This window comes from Mesoplodon bidens (assembly GCF_964165515.1).
Source record: "Mesoplodon bidens genome assembly, chromosome: 15".
NCBI lineage: Eukaryota > Metazoa > Chordata > Mammalia > Artiodactyla > Ziphiidae > Mesoplodon > Mesoplodon bidens.
Genome location: NC_138171.1, coordinates 44,289,921 through 44,308,562, shown reverse-complemented (window position 1 = coordinate 44,308,562; position 18,642 = coordinate 44,289,921). Strand labels below are relative to the sequence as shown.

General features: G+C 54.7%; 2 protein-coding genes across 2 annotated transcripts; one reads left to right on the top strand and one right to left on the bottom strand.

Moving 5' to 3' along the window:
* Positions 1–67: 67 nt before the first annotated feature.
* CFAP119 (cilia and flagella associated protein 119) lies at positions 68–4,615 on the bottom strand. Its single transcript, XM_081257241.1, has 9 exons — positions 4,214–4,615; positions 3,605–3,636; positions 2,957–3,022; positions 2,614–2,783; positions 2,004–2,074; positions 1,703–1,819; positions 1,552–1,621; positions 1,384–1,473; positions 68–276 (listed from the first exon to the last, which is right to left on the bottom strand). The coding sequence occupies exons 1-9, from the start codon at positions 4,415–4,417 to the stop codon at positions 98–100; spliced, it is 999 nt and encodes a 332-aa protein (XP_081113367.1). The 5' UTR covers positions 4,418–4,615; the 3' UTR covers positions 68–97.
* A 313-nt stretch (positions 4,616–4,928) lies between these two features.
* On the top strand, positions 4,929–17,457 carry RNF40 (ring finger protein 40). Its single transcript, XM_081257236.1, has 20 exons — positions 4,929–4,997; positions 5,106–5,309; positions 5,739–5,906; positions 6,041–6,182; positions 6,844–7,050; positions 7,614–7,735; positions 7,857–8,003; positions 8,103–8,177; positions 9,166–9,285; positions 9,383–9,562; positions 9,769–9,904; positions 10,740–10,861; positions 10,948–11,375; positions 11,462–11,579; positions 11,702–11,851; positions 12,030–12,242; positions 12,323–12,448; positions 13,698–13,838; positions 13,930–14,031; positions 15,970–17,457. The coding sequence occupies exons 2-20, from the start codon at positions 5,178–5,180 to the stop codon at positions 16,144–16,146; spliced, it is 3,006 nt and encodes a 1,001-aa protein (XP_081113362.1). The 5' UTR covers positions 4,929–4,997; positions 5,106–5,177; the 3' UTR covers positions 16,147–17,457.
* The last annotated feature ends 1,185 nt before the right edge of the window (positions 17,458–18,642 follow it).

The following is an 18,642-nucleotide window of genomic DNA, read 5'->3' as shown; positions in this document are numbered from 1 at the left end:
GGTGCCTGGCTTCGGCAGGGAAGCCCAGAAGGTGCTCAGGAGGGGGGTGGGGTAGGGCCACTTTAGTCCAGACCTTTATTGGGGAAGACACTGGGGGTCACTTGGTCTTGTTCTTGCCTTTGCCTGGAGGTAGCCGGAGGGGCTGCTCAAGTGCGGTCAGCTTGCTGCCGAGCCTTTCCTCACTGGCCTTGAGCCGTTCCTCCACCAGTTTTTGGAGCTGCTCCAGTTCCTTGTTCATCTGGGTCTTGATGTAGGCCCGGAGGACAGAGACCTGGCCTGCAGGGGCAGGGAAGAAGGGATGGGTCAGAAGACATGCCTTCTGGGGCTGAGGGATTGCCCCTAGCCAGGCAAACGCAACTTTCCAGGGTGCCCCTGGGAGCTACACTAGTGGCAGTGTTGCTTCAATTCAGGAAATGTCAGCCAGCCCGTCTGTGAGAGAAAGATGGGCAGAGTGGCTATGCTGCTGCATTTTTTGGATTGCTCCTTAGTAGCCTTGTGACCTTAGGCAGGTGACTTAACCTTTCTATGCCTCAGTTTCCTCTGTGTAAAATGCACATAGTGATAGCACCTAGCAACTAGGATTGAGAGAGGATTAAATGGGTTAATATATGTAAAATGTGGGAATTCCCTGGTGGTCCAGTGGTTACAACTCCACAATTCCACTGCAGGGGGCACGGGTTCGATTCCTGGTCGGGGAGCTAAGATCCTGCAAGCCACACGACACAGGCAAAAAAAAAAAAAAAAAAGTATATATGCTTAAATGGGGCCTGCCTGGCACATAGTGTTGTCAAATGTGTGCTGGCTATTATTGTCATTGGGTTGTTTTTTTCCCCCCTAATTTTTATTTATTTATTTATTTATTTATTTTTGGCTGTGTTGGGTCTCCGTTGCCGTGCGTGGGCTTTCTCTAGTTGTGGCGAGCGTGGGCTACTCTTCCTTGTGGTGCACGGGTTTATCATTGTGGTGGCTTCTCTTGTTGTGGAGCACAGGCTCTAGGCATGTGGGCTTTAGTAGTTGTGGCTCACGGACTCTAGAGCGCAGGCTCAGAAGTTGTGGCGCACAGGCTTAGTTGCTCCACGGCATGTGGGATCTTCCCGGACCAGGGCTTGAACCCGTGTCCCTTGCATTGGCAGGTGGATTCTTAACCACTGCGCCACCAGGGAAGCCCTATTGTCATTGGTTTTATAATCCTTTTCTGGGACTCCTGCCTCACCCCCAGCAGCTGTGCTTTTATCTGTTTGCCATCTTGGACTTCTGCATAAGGAATCATTTGGAGAAAGGACACCATGACTAAAACAAAAAGTCAAGTGCTGATATGGTCTAAACCCTTCATTTCACACCTGCCCAAAGTCACAGGGAACCCTAACCCCTCCAGGTCCTCACTTGGCTCTGGCTCTGGCTGGACCACTGTTTCTGGTTCCTCCTCATCTGGGGTGACTGCCTGCTCCTCCACCTCTTCGCCCTCTTCTTTCTCTGCAAGCCAGAAGGCAGGAGGAGGCTTCAGCCCCAGCCCCAGCGCAGTCCAGCCCTCGCTCCAGCATTCTCCCTTACCCGTCTCATCCTTTGGCCAGAGCTCGGGTGCCTGTAGCCCCATGTAAGTCAAAGATAGATCCAGCCGCACCTGGGAAGAGGGAGGAAGACGTCTGCACTGAGGGAAAGGGGGGAGATGAGGAGTGGCCTCTTGTAGCCCATGGCCCAGTACCTGGGGTGTGAAGACATATTTGTAGAGCTTGAAGTGGCGGAAGTAGGTGTTGACCACATAATCTGCCAGGGCCAGCAGCTGTTCCTCCTTAAAGAGGTTGATACTGAAGGGGGGCCGCTGTGGGGATGATTGGGAGTTAGAGGACTGACCACCTCCTGAAGCCCTCACCTTTTCTCCAAGTGCCCGGCAATCCAGGAGCAGGAAGAGCCCACTGTGGCCTCCAGAGGAAGATGAGGGTCATGTGTGTAAGAAAGGGTGGGAGGCTGGGCTAGACCTTATCTGGGGGGAGAGTGAAACTGACCCTGATTCCGTGGCAAAAAAGAACACTGGTGAAGTAGCGGTAACATTCCTCCACGTTGCCCAAGGGGGTTGCTGGGAGGGAAGGCAAGATGTGACGGTGAGTACCCTCCCTGATAATCATTCATTTTAGTCACTCAACAGCTACTTATTGAGCATGAGCTTTAGAAGTAGAAAGATATAGGCAACAAATATTGAGTACCCACTATGCACTGTTCTGGGCACTGAACCAGACAAGTTCCTGCCCTTAAGCGTATATTCTAGTGGGAGTGACGGACAATAAACCAAGAAATACATAGTTTAGCTCTCGTTAAACATTCTGTAGAAAATTAGTTCCAGGAGTAAAGCAAGAGCTGTTTTATTGAGCACTGTGCATATATCTACATATATTATATATAATATTTCTCAGCACAGTTTCATAACATTAGTGCTGTAGCCTTATTATAGATAAGGAAATAGAGGATTTCAAAGGTGAAATAACTTGGGTGTGATACTGCTGCTAGTGATGACGGAACAAAGATTCCAGGTGCTAATCCTGCTTTTACTTCCCCTGGTCACTTGTGCCAGCCTTCTCCTCTCCCCTGGACTCAAAGCCTTCAGGGGCCTCCTCTTACCAATACAGGCCTTGTGAAGATCTTGTAGCAGGGCACAAGCCGTTGATGTCTGCTCCAGGGAGAAGCCTTGTTGGCGGCAGAAGATGAGTGCATGGGAGAAGAGGTCCAGGGTGATGGCGTCCCGCGGGCTCTGCGCAGGAGAGCCTAGTCCCAACAGCTCGGCCAGCACCCTTGGGAGGGAGAGAGGAAGGAAATGAGTGACAACCGGAGCCTCTCTTCACCGCCCCACACTAGTGTTCAACAGGCTTTGGAGCCAGGCATTCCTCATGCCTTCCCAGCCCACCCACCCCCCAGCCTTCCCCAAGAGCTAGCTCTTATTCCCCTCCCTGCTCCCCCCGCATACTCCCTCATCTCCTCAACGTTGGCTGTCTTCTCCAGCCTGTGCATGGAATGGATGTCCAGGTACTTCCTGTCACAGGAAAAGAGGGGAAAAGGTGTTGGTGGCCATTTTTTATTAGTCTCATGACAGGGCTATGATGGCTAGAGCATTGGACTGGGAACCAAGAGACCTGAGTTAGAGGTTTGGCCCTTCCACTAAATTGCTGTGTAACCTTAGGCAGGTCACTTCCCTCTCTGGGCCTCACTTTCTCCATCTATAAATAGAGGGTATAGCCAAAATGAACTCTTATGATCCTCTTCATTTCTAAAGCGTAGGGTTAGGAAACTTGAGTTCTGGTCTCTCTGCCACTCCCTTACCGTATAACTGGGCAAGTCTCCCTCCGTGAGCCCCAGTGTCCCCATTTGTACAATGCTCCATAGAGGCATTGATACTACATTTACATTCTCAGTCTTTGGCTCCCCTCTTCTCACACTCTCTTTGGACTGGGGCAGCAGGAGACCTGACTTAGTCATCTCGGGTAATTGCATCTCTGGGCCTCAGTCTCATCTGTAAAATGAGGATACCGTCGCTGTTTGACAGGATTGTGGGGAAGTCCTAAAGGAATAATATAAGTGTGAAGGGTAACTTTCCCCCAAAGCTCTTCACACTCACCATATGCAGATCCGGGGCTGGGGCAGTGGCGGCTGCAGAGAGAAAGCGGATTGGGAAAGGCAGAGCTGTGTTGTTCATGGCCCCTAGTTCTTGAGCCGTTGCGAATCTCTAGCGGGCCTAAGAACGCGCTAACTTGCCTTCTCATCTTAAAGACTAGCTACGAGCAATGCGGGCGGGCTGGGCTTCAGCGACCCCTGAGTACTATTCATGAGCATATTAACAAGGGGGTGTCACACACCCCTGTCTCTTCACCAAGGCAGCCCGGGAAACGTCTTGAACGTTAGAAAGCATAACGACGGGTGGCGCCCTGCTGGGGAGCCCTTTTTTTTTTTTTTTTTTTTTTTTTTTTTTTTTTTTTCTTTTTGCGGTATGCGGGCCTCTCACTGTCGCGGCCTCTCCCGCCGCGGAGCACAGGCTCCGGACGCGCAGGCCCAGCGGCCATGGCTCACGGGCCCAGCCGCTCCGCGGCACATGGGATCCTCCCAGACCGGGGCACGAACCCGTATCCCCTGCATCGGCAGGCGGACTCTCAACCACTGCGCCACCAGGGAGGCCCAGGGGAGCCCTTTTATAAACATTTATGAGCGGACGACTCTGTCCAGTCCTCACCGGGAACAAGTTGGCTGCAGGATCTTCATCCGCATTCACCGAAGCCACGGTCCCCGACTCGGTATGCACACCTGTTCCCATCCGCGTGGCCGATTCATCCAATGACCTGAGGTCTTTCTTGGGTTCTCTCCGCAGTTCGTAGTGCTGTTCAAGCTCCGATTGCATTTTCAGTCCCTGGAATTGGCTGGACTTCCGGCGAATCATCTTGTCGCTCCTCTGTGCCGCGGGGCACCACAGGTTCTGTCCTGCCTCGGTTCTGGGACAGCCGGTTGTCCGGCAGCGGCTGCCAAGGCCTGGCCCTCTATCGACGCTTCAGCCAATCTACGCTGCAGAGAGGCCCGGTGCAGCCAATCCGTTGGGGGCGTCTTCCTCCGTCTCATGGGTGACCGTTGCTAAGGGGGTTCTTGGAGCAAGAGAGAAAGTGTACGGCGCTCACCAGTGAGAATTGAATGCACGTGCGTAATAAGCTGCAAGGCCCGCCCCCGTGCCCTCGCTTCAAAGTTGCTATTCTGAGGCAGGCGATGTCGTTAGGACTGGAGAGTGGAAGTGTGCTGTCGGTTACCATAGGAACTGTCTAGTGGCCAATCACTGAGAGAAAGAGGCGGTGTTCAGAAAGAAACCAAATGGGACCCGAAAGGCGGGACAAAGCGCGACCAATAGAAACAGGAAGTGGAGAAGATTTCGCCACATCCGGTACTGACTGTGGCGCCTGCGCTCTGTGCTGGGGAGGCCAGTGACGTCCAGGGGAGTCCAAGATGGCGGCGATGGGGTGATTCTGCTGCCGGTGAGGGGCCCGGGGCCGGCGGGGCGGGGTCCAGCAGGTGGGTGCGGGGGAGGCTCGGGGCTGCGGAGCTCCGGCCGCTTCCACATCTCTGCTCTCTGTCTTCTGCAGGTGACGGAAGCGTCGCCTCCGCCTGCCTGACGTGCCTCTGGAGAGCCAGCGCCGCTCCTCGCCGCCGCGGCCATGTCTGGGCCCGGCAACAAACGCGCCGCCGGCGATGGGGGCTCGGGGCCCCCAGAGAAGAAGCTGAGTCGCGAGGAGAAGACCACAACCACGCTTATAGAGCCCATTCGTCTTGGGGGCATCTCTTCCACGGTTCGTGGGCTCCTGTTTCAGGCCTCACAACTTAACCAGAACTCCCATCTCTCTTCTCCGTCCACGTCGTCCAGAACCTTACTCCCAGTTGCCCAGGTTTAGCAAGATCCACTTTTCAGAACACTCTGTTGAAAGAAACCGAGGACACGATGTCTGCCTTCCCTTTACAGATAGGAAAACAGGTTCCCAGAGGGCGTGTGACTTGTCAAAGACTTCAGAGTTAGGAAGAGGCAGAAGCAGAACGTGACCCTCCTCACAACCGAGACGCTTTCTCTGTGGGTGTCTGAGCCTCTTTAAATCCTGTTAGCAGTTAGTCTGAGGGTACTCCCTTCTCCCATCCATTCCATTTTGCTTTTCTTTGTCTCTTCCTGTGATTGGGTTCTTGGTCCCTGCTTGACCATCTTCTCGGCCCCTTTGTTTCCTTGGTAGGAGGAGATGGACTTGAAGGTTTTGCAGTTCAAGAATAAGAAACTGGCAGAGCGGTTGGAACAGAGACAGGCTTGTGAAGATGAACTCCGAGAACGAATTGAGAAGTTGGAGAAGCGGCAGGCCACAGATGACGCCACACTCCTCATTGTCAATCGCTACTGGGCCCAGGTGGATGCCTTTCTACTTTCCAAGACCTGGCCTTGATCCAGCTGCCAATCCTCAGACTCCTCTGCTAGGAAAGGAGTATCTTGCTGGGAAGCACCTGAGGGATTCATAACATTTTTGGTGCTTTCTTCCTTCAGCTGGATGAAACTGTGGAAGCCCTTCTCCGACACCATGAGAGACAGGGGGAGCTGTCTTCAGGGACAGAGGCGCCTGGGACCCAGGAGGGGCCAACACGTGATGAGACCCCTCTCACAGAGCCAGGGACATCGGAGCTGAGGGGTAGGGCCAGAGCCCTGGGATCTGGGAAGCTTAATTAAGTTCTGGGGAAGGTCCTGGAGAGGAGGGAACTTTGACATTAGGCTGCTGAATTCCCTGCCTGCGCGCGCGCGCGCACACACACACACACACACACACACACAATTGATTTCATGTCTGGGCAGCAAAGGGCAGTGGGTAAGAACACAGGTTTTGGAATCTGAGTGACATGGTTAAGAGTGCAATTCATGTTTTGACACTCTTAGTTCAAGAAAGTATTAAATGTTGACTGTGTAGTTGACATTGTTGTAGCTTTGGAGGAGACAAAGAAAATAAAAAAGAAATACTTACTGCCCCAACCATTAGGGAGAAAGTGATTATAAACCATAAGAAAAAAGTATAGGGGTTCCTGAATGGGAATTAGTGTGTGTGCACACTAGTTTAGCTTGGGAAGGCAGAGAAGGCCTTCCCTGAGGAAGTGATTTGGTAGCTCTCTGGCTTTGAGGAAATTACCTCACTGAACTGCAGTTATTTCACTTTTAAGATGGGGATAACACAGTACTAAAGGTGTTGGTTATGTTGACTCAGTGAGCCATAGAGAGTTGAAGGAGGCGATCTGGACCTTGGTACGGAGTGGTGATAACTGTTACCATTATCCTCATGAGAGTCTGTCCATCCCTCCCAGAGCCCCTGCCAATGCAGCTGCGGCCACCTCTCAGTGAGCCAGCCTTGGCTTTTGTGGTGGCCCTGGGTGCGAGCAGTAGTGAGGAGGTGGAGCTGCAGCTGCAGGGCCGCATGGAATTCTCCAAGGCAGCTGTGTCCCGTGTCGTGGAGGCCTCTGACCGCCTACAGCGCCAGGTGGAGGAGCTCTGTCAGCGAGTATACAGCCGAGGTTAGTTCTTTGTGCCCCCACCCCAGAGGTGTCCGACTCCATTTGCATCTTTATGGTATCCCCTCCTCAGTGCTCCTGGCCCAGAGGCAGCCACAGTTCCCCAAGGAATAAATCAGCCATGTTTTCAGGGGAAGGGTTAGGCTGTTGGTGGTGGCTCTCGTTTTGATTCCTGGAGTTGAGCTCTAGAGAGATGGGTGGGAGGAGTTGTTGATGCTGGGGGAGCCTCCCCCTTGTGGCTGGAGACCTCTTGGGAGCATTGTGCACAAATCTTGGTGGCAGTTGCTGATCCACAAGGCATAGCAGCAAGTGCCCAGGCTTTGCAGGCAGACTGACTTCTCCCAGCCTTAGTTCTGTCAGTCCAGCCTGGGTGTTCTGAGCAAATGGCTCTCCTCTCTGAGCTGGTTTCCTCCTTTGTGCAGTGGGGACAAAGACTTCTGGCTTTGTCATGAGAAAATGGCAAGACAGCTGGTGGATCACACTGGGCACATAGCAGACTCCAGGATGAGTTAGTACTTTGACCCATTGCCCTGGACTTGGCTCTTACCTGAGCCCTCCCTTCCCAGGGGACAGTGAGCCCCCCAGTGAGGCGGCTCGGGCACGCACCCGGGAGCTGGGCCGTGAGAACCGGCGACTGCAGGACTTGGCCACCCAGCTACAGGAGAAGCACCACCGCATCTCGTTGGAGGTGGGAGTTGGGTTTTTAGGGTGGGATTAGAACCAGGGCAGGGTTTGGATTAGATGGGCACCCAAGGATCTCAGGGAGCCGGGTCTCTTATCTAAGCACCTGTCCCCTTCCTTGTCCCCAGTACTCTGAGCTCCAGGATAAAGTGACATCTTCAGAGACCAAAGTGCTGGAGATGGAGACGACAGTAGAAGACCTGCAGTGGGACATTGAGAAGTTGCGGAAGCGTGAGCAAAAGCTCAATAAGCACCTAGCGGAGGCCTTGGAGCAGGTAGGGTCAGACACTGGGTCACATGGAGCCAGAGCAGGGTACTTGAGGCCCTCGCTTCTCTTCTCCACACCCATCTGTTCCTCTGTCTTCTCTCCACAGCTCAACTCTGGCTACTATGTATCTGGGAGCTCCTCAGGCTTTCACGGGGGCCAGATCACACTCAGCATGCAGAAGGTGAGCAGCAGCATTCTTCCTCGTCCCTCCCACAACCTTTTCTCTACCCTACCCTTGAACGTCCCCTCAGAATTAAGGACAGACGTCGAACTATGGTCTCGGAGGTCTTTCCCCGTTACTCACAGTGCTCTTTATTTCATTCTTTCATATGTGTATTCAGTAAATAATTGCTGAACACTAAGTGCTAGGTACTGTGTAGGAAGCAGGCATTTTGGAGAACGAAACAGACAGGAATTAAACCTTTCATGGAGCTTAAGTTCTAGTTTGGGTAACTGACAAGAATTAGGTAAGGTCGTACGTACATCAGCTGGTTAAAAGTACCACTTAGGGGCTTCCCTGGTGGCGCAGTGGTTGAGAGTCCACCTGCCGATGCAGGGGACACAGGTTCGTGCCCCGGTCCGGGAAGATCCCACATGCCGTGGAGCGGCTGGGCCCGTGAGCCATGGCTGCTGAGCCTGCACGTCCGGAGCCTGTGCTCCGCAGCGGGAGAGACCACATCAGTGAGAGGCCCACGTACCACAAAAAAAAAAAAAAAAAAAAAGTACCACTTAGAAAAGAGATGTTGGGGTATGTTGGAGTCAACTGGCATTCTCAGTTGTGTAGCTGAGAAAGGGCCTTGCTGTCGCTGTCTCATTCCTTGTCCTGCTTTTGCTCTCTCAATTCTTGGTCGTTGCACACTTTTTTGGTGCTACAGGGTCACTGGGCCCTGTCTCCCCTTGCTCAGCTTGCTCTTCAGGTCTTCCAGGAAGGCTTCCCTGACCCCCTGTCAGTTACAAGCCTTGCTTCCCAGCACTGACCAGGCAGTACTGAGTTTTCTCCTACTTGCCTGGGAGCCCTTAGGAAAGTGCCTGGGTCCGGCTTGTCCCTGGGCCTTCAGAGTACATCAGTGCTCTGCAGAGGGGAGCTTGGGTAGGGCATATGGTGGGGCTATGAGGGAAGCATGCGTCCTGGCCTGGCCCTGCCTCCTACTGCCCTTCCCACTCCTCAGTTTGAGATGCTGAATGCGGAGTTGGAGGAAAACCAGGAATTGGCCAATAGCCGCATGGCAGAGCTGGAGAAGCTGCAGGCCGAACTTCAGGGGGCTGTGCGGACCAATGAGCGCCTCAAGGTGAGCTGTGTTTGGGGCTCGGAGGGCCTGAGCCTGCACGGTAGGAGCTGAGCTCTGAAACCTCTTGCTGATTGCCTTTGGACATCCCTGCCCCTAGGTAGCCCTGCGGAGCCTTCCTGAGGAGGTGGTACGGGAGACCGGGGAGTACCGAATGCTGCAGGCTCAGTTCTCACTGCTCTACAATGAGTCTCTGCAAGTGAAGACCCAGCTGGACGAGGCCCGTGGGCTGCTGCTGGCCACCAAGAATTCCCACCTGAGGCACATTGAGCACATGGAGGTATGCCCTTGGAACAGGGGCCGGGGACAGGGGTAAAGGCCAGACCCTTAGGGTAAGGTTGTTCCTGGGTCAAGGGTGTCAGAGGCCCTGTGTGCCTGCCAGAGGTCCCTTGGGAGTAAATTCTTCCTGAGCTGCTGAGGCCTGAGGTGGGGGGGGCTTGCCGGGAGCCAAGGGGTTGTGTGGGTCCTTAATGCCTCAACCCACAGAGTGATGAGCTGGGGCTGCAGAAGAAGCTGCGCACAGAGGTTATCCAGCTGGAGGATACGCTGGCCCAGGTACGCAAGGAGTACGAGATGCTGCGCATCGAGTTTGAACAGAACCTGGCGGCCAACGAGCAGGCGGGTATGTGGTGAGGACAAGGTTGAGGTGGGGCCTTATCTGGGATTTCTGGGCCCTGGTGTGGCCAGATGCTTATCCAGATGTAAGAGGTTAAGTCCTTTGTTCTCCCAGAGCCTCATCTCTCTGTGGAAAACGGGGACCACACCACCTGGCTCAAAGGCACAGTGAGGCTTACAGCCAGATGAGGTGGCTCATGGAGCAGATCAGCCAGAACGGGAGCTGTCACCCTCATCCATGTTTCTCTGGCCTTATGGTGCCTCTCTGAGATACTAATTCATTTTTCACAGATTTATTGAACACTGTATGATCCAGGCTCAGTTCTAGGCTTGGGGATGATACCAGTGAACAAAACACGACGGATCCCTGTTGTGGAGCAGTGTTATAGTGAAGGAAGATAGACAACAAAGGAGGAAAAAATTGAACGTGTATATTAGGTTGTGACAAATATATCAAGAAAAATAAAGCAGGGAGGGAAGATAGGAAGTATTATGAGAAATGCCAGGCAAATGTAACTAAGAAGATGATATTTGTTTAAAAAGCCAGAAGAAGTGGACTAACTTACTTTTGTGAATTTACAGTTAGTTGTGTGTTCCTTCGAAAGGAAATTTGGAAATATTTTTAAAATCTGCATTAGCAGAAATAACACACATAGGCAGTGTCAAGTTATGTTTAGGTGAATTCTCTTCATTTATTTGATGAGATCACACTCTACATAAGGCTTCAGTTGTTATCTCCTTTGTAATGAGAGTGATGGCTCTGGCCCTGCCTCTTCCCCCGCTGAGGGGTTGGGCCCCTAATCCAGGGACCAACCCAGCCTTGGTTTCCTGTACTCTTTCAGGGCCCATCAACCGGGAGATGCGCCACCTGATCAGCAGCCTCCAAAACCACAACCACCAGCTAAAGGGGGACGCTCAGCGATACAAGCGGAAGCTGCGGGAAGTGCAGGCTGAGATTGCCAAGGTGAGGAGGGGGCTGCCTGGGGAAAGCTGCGGCTAGACCCCAGTGAGCACGTCTCCTCTCAGCCCTGTTCTCTCTCTGCTTTGCAGCTCCGGGCCCAGGCCAGTGGCTCTACCCACTCCATCCCCACCCTGGGCCACCCGGAGGACTCTGGCCTGAGTGTCCCAGCCCCAGGGAAAGAAGAGGGTGGGCCAGGCCCTGTTGGTGCCCCTGACGCCAGAAAGGAGATGGCTTCAATGCCTGGTGCTGCCATTACTACCTCCTTGGTGAAGAAGGAAGACCTGGTCCCTTCTGAGGAAGAGGCCCAGGCCCTGACCCCCGGGGCCCAGGGCCCCTCCTCCCGGGGCCGAGAACCTGAGGCCAAACCCAAGCGGGAGCTTCGGGAGCGGGAAGGGCCTGGGCTGGGACCCCCATCTGTAGCCTCAGCTCTCTCAAGGACTGATCGGGAGAAGGTCAAGGTGGAGGAGGCCAAGAGGAAGGAGTCAGAGCTCCTCAAAGGTCTCCGAGCAGAGCTCAAGTGAGGCCCTGTTCCTTTCTCCTTCCCACCCCTGCCAAGTGGCCTCCAAGCCTACTCACCAAGCCTTCCTCCTGTGCCTCCCCCAGGAAGGCCCAGGAAAGTCAGAAGGAGATGAAACTGCTGCTGGACATGTATAAGTCTGCACCCAAGGAGCAGCGGGATAAGGTGCAGCTCATGGCAGCGGAACGCAAGGCCAAGGCTGAGGTGAGGGCAGGTAGGGCCTATGGGGTGTGCAGAGAGGCTGCCCCAGGGGGTTGTAACCAGAGCAGAGCCCTAGGTCAGCAGGAAGCAGTGACAAGAGAGCTCCCTCCTTCTGGTGGTTATAGGTCGATGAGCTACGGAGCCGCATCCGGGAATTAGAGGAGAGGGATCGGAGGGAGAGCAAGAAGATCGCGGATGAGGATGCCCTGCGGCGCATTCGTCAGGCAGAGGAGCAGATAGAACACCTGCAACGCAAGTTGGGTGCCACCAAGCAGGTGCGACCCTGTTCTGGTCCCCTGGCTTCTGAATGTTGGAATTCCGTAAACCTCCTGTTGTAGCACATGGCCTGGGTCCATTCTGTGGTTCTTTGCTCAGCCATGTTTTCCTGTGGTTTCCCCACTGTCATCTTGTCCATCTGCTACATTCCATCTTGTCCCTGCCCACTTGCTGCAGGAGGAGGAGGCTCTGCTCTCAGAGATGGATGTGACAGGCCAGGCTTTTGAGGACATGCAGGAGCAGAATGGGCGGCTGCTACAGCAGTTGCGGGAAAAGGACGATGCAAACTTTAAGCTGATGTCAGAGCGGATCAAGGCCAACCAGATTCATAAGCTACTGCGGGAGGAGAAGGATGAGCTGGGCGAGCAGGTTCTTGGCCTCAAGTCCCAGGTATGGCTGCCCTGGGCTTGTTAGGGTGGAGCTGGAGAGGCAGGGGCTCCCCAGCACTGAGTCCCCACCCCTGTCCTCAGGTGGATGCCCAGCTGCTGACCGTGCAGAAGCTGGAGGAAAAAGAGCGGGCCTTGCAGGGCAGCCTCGGGGGTGTGGAGAAGGAGCTGACACTGCGCAGCCAGGCCCTGGAGCTCAACAAGAGGAAGGTGAGGCCAGACCTATGCGAGGGGACAGCAACCTGGGATGCTGGCTCACAGCCTCACTGTGTGACTCTGCCTAGAGAACTTGAAGCAGATGACCTGGGCCAAAGTCTGGCTCTGCTTCATATCACAGCCCAGCTCATGTCTCTGACACTTACTGTGTTCCAGACTGTGTGCTGGAGGACTTTCCATGCTTGGTCACATTTCAGTCTGAAAAGAATCCTACAACAGTTTTTGTTGTTACCTTTCATAAGTGAGAAGACTGAGGCTCAGGGAGGTAGCTGACTTGCTCAAGAAAGAGTGGAACTGGAATTTGGGCCCGGGTCTCCTTGGCTCCACAGCCCACAACCTAACCACTGCATTGGTTAGCTGTGAAATGGGCATGGTGGTCTCTCATGTAGTTGTATTAAACCTAAGAAATGTTTAGCTTGTGGTAGTTGTTCTTCTTCTGAGGGTAACAGAGTTAGGAATGATCTGTGGCACCCTCTTGGTGACATCACTCCTCTAGCTTATGGTAAAGGCTTAAGATTAACATTGACTTTCATCTTTTTTCCGCTCCTGGACTTTTTTTCTTCTCCATTTGGCTCATTCATTTAAGCAGTATTAGTCATACCTTTGCTGTATACCAGGACCTGCACTAAGTGCTGGGGAGATAACGGGAACAAGACCGCCTTGCTGGAAGTGGGAACTTCCAGTTTTGAGGGGCAGATAGCAAGCCATTAATCCCACAGACAAAATAACATTATTACAGATCATAGCATGTTTTTTTGGCGGGGGGCATGCTGCACAGCTTGTGGGCCACAGCAGTGAAAGCCTGGAATCCTAACTACTAGGCCACCAGGGAACTCACAGTATGTCTTACGAAGGAAATGGAGGCGGATGAAAGAAAAATAGGACAGCCTGTCTCAGGAGGTGACATTTGAGCTGAGGCCTCAGGGGGTTGCAGGAAAAAAATATGTGTGTTGAGGGAGTTGAGGGGAGCAGAGAGAGGAGCCCCGTGAAGCCTCAAGGACAGGAGAGAGCGTTATGTAGGTGAGGAACTGAAGGTGTTGGGAATGAGGTAGACTAGGAGGAGGTGAGGGTTCAGAGGTCAGGAGACAGAACCAGTTCCAGTGAAGATACTGGACTTATCCCGAGAGCAGGAATCACTGGATGGTTGACACAAGCATCTGTGGGCCATGGCTCCACATGCCTGACTCCCCAGGCTCAGGCAAACGGCAAACGGTGCTCCTCCTCCCCACTCCACCCACCTCAGGCTGTGGAAGCAGCTCAGCTGGCCGAGGACCTGAAGGTACAGCTGGAGCACGTGCAGACACGGCTGCGAGAGATCCAGCCTTGCCTGGCAGAGAGCCGGGCCGCCCGTGAGAAAGAGAGCTTCAACCTCAAGAGGGCTCAGGTGTGTGGCGGGCAGGGGGTGGAGGCGGGGTGGGGGCAGGAGGTTCAGATTGAGGACCCTTGCACTCAGCCTAGCCCCTCTCCTGCCCCAGGAGGACATCTCACGGCTGCGGCGCAAGCTGGAGAAGCAGAGGAAGGTGGAGGTTTACGCAGATGCCGATGAAATCCTCCAGGAGGAGATCAAGGAGTACAAGGTGGGGCCTTGGGGCTGGGTTGTGCTCCAGGAATCTTAGATGACCTAGGAATCTTAGATGGGGGGTTGGTGAGAGCTCTGGTGGGTAGTTTGGGGAAGCCAGAAATAAGGTAGGATGGCAAAACCTGGGCAGAGAATTGTGGAGAATCAGATAACTATCAAGTATGGTACACATACTATGTGCCAGGCAGAGTGCCTGGCTAGGTGTGAGGGGGCTAGGCACTAGACCTGGTCTCAGATCTCTTGAAACTGACAGTCTGTTGGAGGAGGCAGCCAAGTAATTCTCCCATCTGAGTGATGAGCAGTGTGATGGCAGAGGCCAGAGGGGCTGTGGGAAATCGGGGCAGCCCCTTAACAGCCATGGTGGTCAGCAGGCTTCCTGGAAGGAATATCATCCAAAGGAAAACTGAAGAGTGAGTCAGGGTTGGCCGTGATGAATGGGGATGAAAGGGTTCCAGCAAAGGGAATGGCAGAGGTGGAGGCCCTTAGTTGAGAGAGGCGTGCTGGAGGACAGAGCTGGACAGTCGTAGTTGGAGGACAGAACATGGGTTTTGTGCTGAGTGACAAGCCTGGTGGGGGTTGGGCAGTGTTAGATCCTGAAGGGTTTGTAAACCAGGTTGAGCTGCTTGGCATATCCTGGAGTCGGTGTGCAGAGAGTGACGTCTCAAGGATGTTGAGGATGAGGTGCCTGTGGGACTTCTTGGGAGGCTGTCTGGGAAGGCACTCAAAGCAAAAGGGCTGGTCTGGAGGACAGGAGTTTGTGGGGGATTGTCAGCAGAGGCAAAGGTAGAAGCCACATGTAACTGTCGTCACCCAGGGAGGGTCTGTGGCATGACACGGAACAGGGGTCACTCCCCCTGAGGAGCCTCGAAACTTAAATGATGGACAGAGGAAGAGAAGCCTGTAGTTTAGGAGGAAGGAGAGCGATCTAGAAGGAATTGATTGGGGAAGAGTTTCAAGGAGGCAGGGGTGAGCTCAGAACTGCCAAGAAGGCAAATGAAGCAAGTGTTGAGAGATGCCTCTTGGATTTGGCAGTCTTGGTGGGAGTTCTTGGGCAGAGGTGGAGGTGGAGGCCAGATCACCTGGACTCTCACCTACTGGAGTGAGGAAAAGGTGGAGAGTGAGTCTAAATAGACAACCTGTTGAAGCAGTTTAGCCTTGAAGGGGCAGAGGCAGCTCGAGGCAGCCACGAGGGAGCAGGGAAGGGTTTTTGGAGAAACAACAGCCTTTGCAGCCTGTCAAATGCTGATGGGTAGGGTTCTGAGAGCTAGGGAAGAGGTGATGCTTGTGGGGAGTTGCTGAGGTGGCGGGCAGGGCAGAGGATGAATGTAGGGAATGCTGAGTTGAGGGAATTTCTTGTCTGGAGTTGGAAGTGAGACCTGGTGGCAGGTGGGAAGTTTCAAGATAGGAGAGGAGATTTGTAAAACCTCCTTAGAGATAAATGAATCCCAGGCCCCAGAGCAGGATTTCTGGGCAGCACCAGGGATGGGCCCAGTTGAGAGTTGAGAACAGCAGATTTCTAGTGGCACTGCCATGCCCAGCTGTGACTCACCAGATGCAGGTGGAGAGAAGGTAGACAGTCGGCTTAAGCCAGGATTGGGGTTTTGCCAGAGAAAGCCAGAGGGGCAAGAGATGAAGCCCCAGGGCAGAGGAGCTCAGGTTGGAGCCTGTGGGTCATTGACCTTTAGAGGGGACATGTGACCACTGGCCATCACCACCCAGGTTAGAGTCTAGACTGCTACTTTCTAGTTTTGAAACCTGGGCTTTTGAGCCTCAGTTTCCTCATCTGGAGAGTGCTTATCCCTACCTCCTAGGGCTATGGTGAGAGTTAGGTGCAGTCTGCTCTGAGGTGGCCTTAGTCTGGACCACCTCTTGCTATCAGCTTGGGATCCAGGCCCTGTCAGGATTGTTCCTGAGCTGATGCCTTTGCCCTGCCCAGGCGCGGTTGACCTGCCCCTGCTGTAATACCCGCAAGAAGGATGCAGTTCTCACCAAGTGCTTCCACGTTTTCTGCTTCGAGTGCGTACGGGGCCGCTATGAGGCCCGCCAGAGGAAGTGCCCCAAGTGCAACGCAGCCTTTGGTGCCCATGACTTCCACCGTGTCTACATCAGCTGAACCCATAACTCAGGGGACTTTGGAACACCCATGGACCCTGGGGGCTGTGCCTCCAGTCCCTCCCCACCCCACACCCAGTGGCCCCCACCCTCCATTCCAGATCCTGTGGGCCCAGCCCCTCCCCATGTAGTTGGTTTTGGGGGCCCCAGTGCATGCTAGTGGGAGTGGGATTAACCAAGCTCAGTTTCACCTTTTCCCCAAGGTCAGAACTACAGCCTAGGGGGCACTTGCCCTGCACAAAAGGTCTGTTGTGAGAGGCCTGAGGGGCCCAGAGCACTCAATGGAACTTCCTGGAACCTGGCCCTAAACCTTCTCCAGCTGACTCCACGGGCCCATCCCAGCCCTAAAGGGGAAATTCCCCAGGCTGTGACTTCCCACACAAGTGGAAGTTCACTACCTGCTTACACACCCACAAGTAAGGACCAGGAGTGGGTCAGATCCTCAGCTCCTTGCTCTGAGACTCGGCTCTGGGGCCCAGGGAGTTTCTTTACCCTCTGCTCCCCAGACCTGGGCAGACCTTCCCTCGTGTGGAGTTCCTTGAGCTCTTTGGTCTGGTCTTATACTAAGAGCACCTCCTTGGTGGGGGCACTGTCTTCTGGGAAGCTCTAAGGTTGCTGCAGTCACCTTGCAGTCACCTTGCACTCATCTTGGGAGTGCTGAACTAAGATCATCCGTTTCTATTCTTTTTTTTTTTTTTTTTTGCGGTACGCGGGCCTCTCACCGCTGTGGCCTCTCCCGTTGCGGAGCACAGGCTCTGGATGCACAGGCTCAGCAGCCATGGCCCACGGGCCTAGCCGCTCCGCGGCATGCGGGATCCTCCCGGACCGGGGCACGAACCCGTGTCCCCTGCATTGGTAGGCGGACTCTCAACCACTGTGCCACCAGGGAAGCCCCGTTTCTATTCTAATCAGACCCCTCCCCATCTCTACTTCGCTCCCAGGCCCCACTTAAACCCACCTGATGCTTCCCAGGGCTCCGCTGGGTCCCTAGCCCTGACCCTGCTTTCATCCTGGTGGCCTTAACTTTGATAGAGGCAAAACTTCGAGGGGGAAAGGGACAGACTAGCCTGCTGGGCCGACTTCCAATCATTCCAGGTAGAAGAGCTTCATCTAACACCCTGTGACTGAGCCTGTACCCACAATGCTTCCTGTGCTGCCTGCCCAAGCAAACTCTACCGGGCTGTGAAGGCAGTATGCAGGGGCCTGGAAGGTGGAGCTGCTGAGAGGTGCAAGGCTCCACTGGGACCCACAGCCCCTGCTCTAGAGATGTCTTGTATAGGCTGTTAATTGTTTTGAATAAACGTCCAACCCTTAGCCTATAATCCGGGTAGCCAGGCTTCCTGCCCTAAATGTGGTTCCAGATTTTGGCTGTTACACTTGTTCCCAGCGCTGCGCTGGCTGGCGTGTGAACCTGGAGGGCCTGCACATATGAGACCCCACTCCCAACACGTGGTTAGACTGGGCCTGTGGGAGGGGCGCGTCTGCAGGGAGAAAGCGTCGTGGTCAGCACTCTTGTCACCAGCAGGCCCGTCCTGTTCCCATCGGGAGGGGCTGACACACCCTGGATCTCCGCAGCTCTGCTGGCCAGATCCATGCGTGCGGGCCACAGCCTGCGCAGTCATCGGCGGCAGGGATGCTGGGAACCCCGAAGTACATCCTGGGAAATGTAGTTCTGTATTGGCACTTGTAGGCAAGATCCTCGGAGGGGAGAGCCGGGTCCCCGGTTGTGGTGGCCAGAGGCGGGCCTGGACCCAGTCTGTGGGCCGTTTCTCCCCAATGGCTTCACCCGCCCTTCCCCCTCGGAAGGACAAACAGGACGCCTCAGCGTGTGACTTATTTCATTGTGACCTGCACTGGCCACTGGCCTTGTTCTCGGGAACCGTATGTCCAGCGGCGCCTGTGGGTTCAGTGTGCTGTCGGGTCCGCGGCCAGAGCCTTCACTGGGGGTCGCGCACGGGCCGGTGTTGACCGGGCGTGGTGCCGGAGCTGGAGCTGGGACTGGAGTCATGGCCACGGGAGTGGCCCCGACTTGTCAGCAGTCACGCCCTTGCGCGACGCTGCGGCTTTATCAGAGGTCGCACCTTCGCTGGGGCTCGCGGCCTTGTCCGCCTTAGGGCTCCGTCTGGTGCCCAAGGTTTCGGCGGGGCCGCAGCGGTTGGACCAGGTCGCACCAGAGACGGAGACGCGGGCTACAGTGACTTCCGGTGCAGGGCTGGCGGCAGTGGGCGCGCTCGCCGAGGCGCTCGCCGTGGCGGGGGATGGCATCGGGCCGTCGAGGAAGTGTCCGTGGCTCCCGGCAGTGGTGGCCAGGGTGGGAAAAAACGCAGCATATTGTATCATAGAGATGCCGTCTGGCTCTGAGAGGAGCGCTGCGCCCTAGAGCGGGCCGGGGTCTGCGAATCTTCTGTGAGCACTACCCTGTTTCCCAGGAGTCACCTCCACGTGGGCTCCTTAACAAATGCAAGTGACTGCGACACCTCCCCAAATATCTCTCCTG

Excerpts from the sequence above, each read along its gene's own strand:
- CFAP119 (XM_081257241.1), bottom strand. The coding sequence starts at position 4,417 with ATGATTCGCCGGAAGTCCAGCCAATTCCAGGGACTGAAAATGCAATCG. Across the intron at positions 3,637-4,213 it reads CTGCAGCCAACTTGTTCCCG|CCGCCACTGCCCCAGCCCCG; the intron begins GTGAGGACTGGA and ends TTCTCTCTGCAG. Across the intron at positions 1,820-2,003 it reads TTTTTTGCCACGGAATCAGG|CGGCCCCCCTTCAGTATCAA; the intron begins GTCAGTTTCACT and ends TCATCCCCACAG.
- RNF40 (XM_081257236.1), top strand. The coding sequence starts at position 5,178 with ATGTCTGGGCCCGGCAACAAACGCGCCGCCGGCGATGGGGGCTCGGGG. Across the intron at positions 9,563-9,768 it reads GGCACATTGAGCACATGGAG|AGTGATGAGCTGGGGCTGCA; the intron begins GTATGCCCTTGG and ends CTCAACCCACAG. Across the intron at positions 11,376-11,461 it reads GGTCTCCGAGCAGAGCTCAA|GAAGGCCCAGGAAAGTCAGA; the intron begins GTGAGGCCCTGT and ends TGCCTCCCCCAG.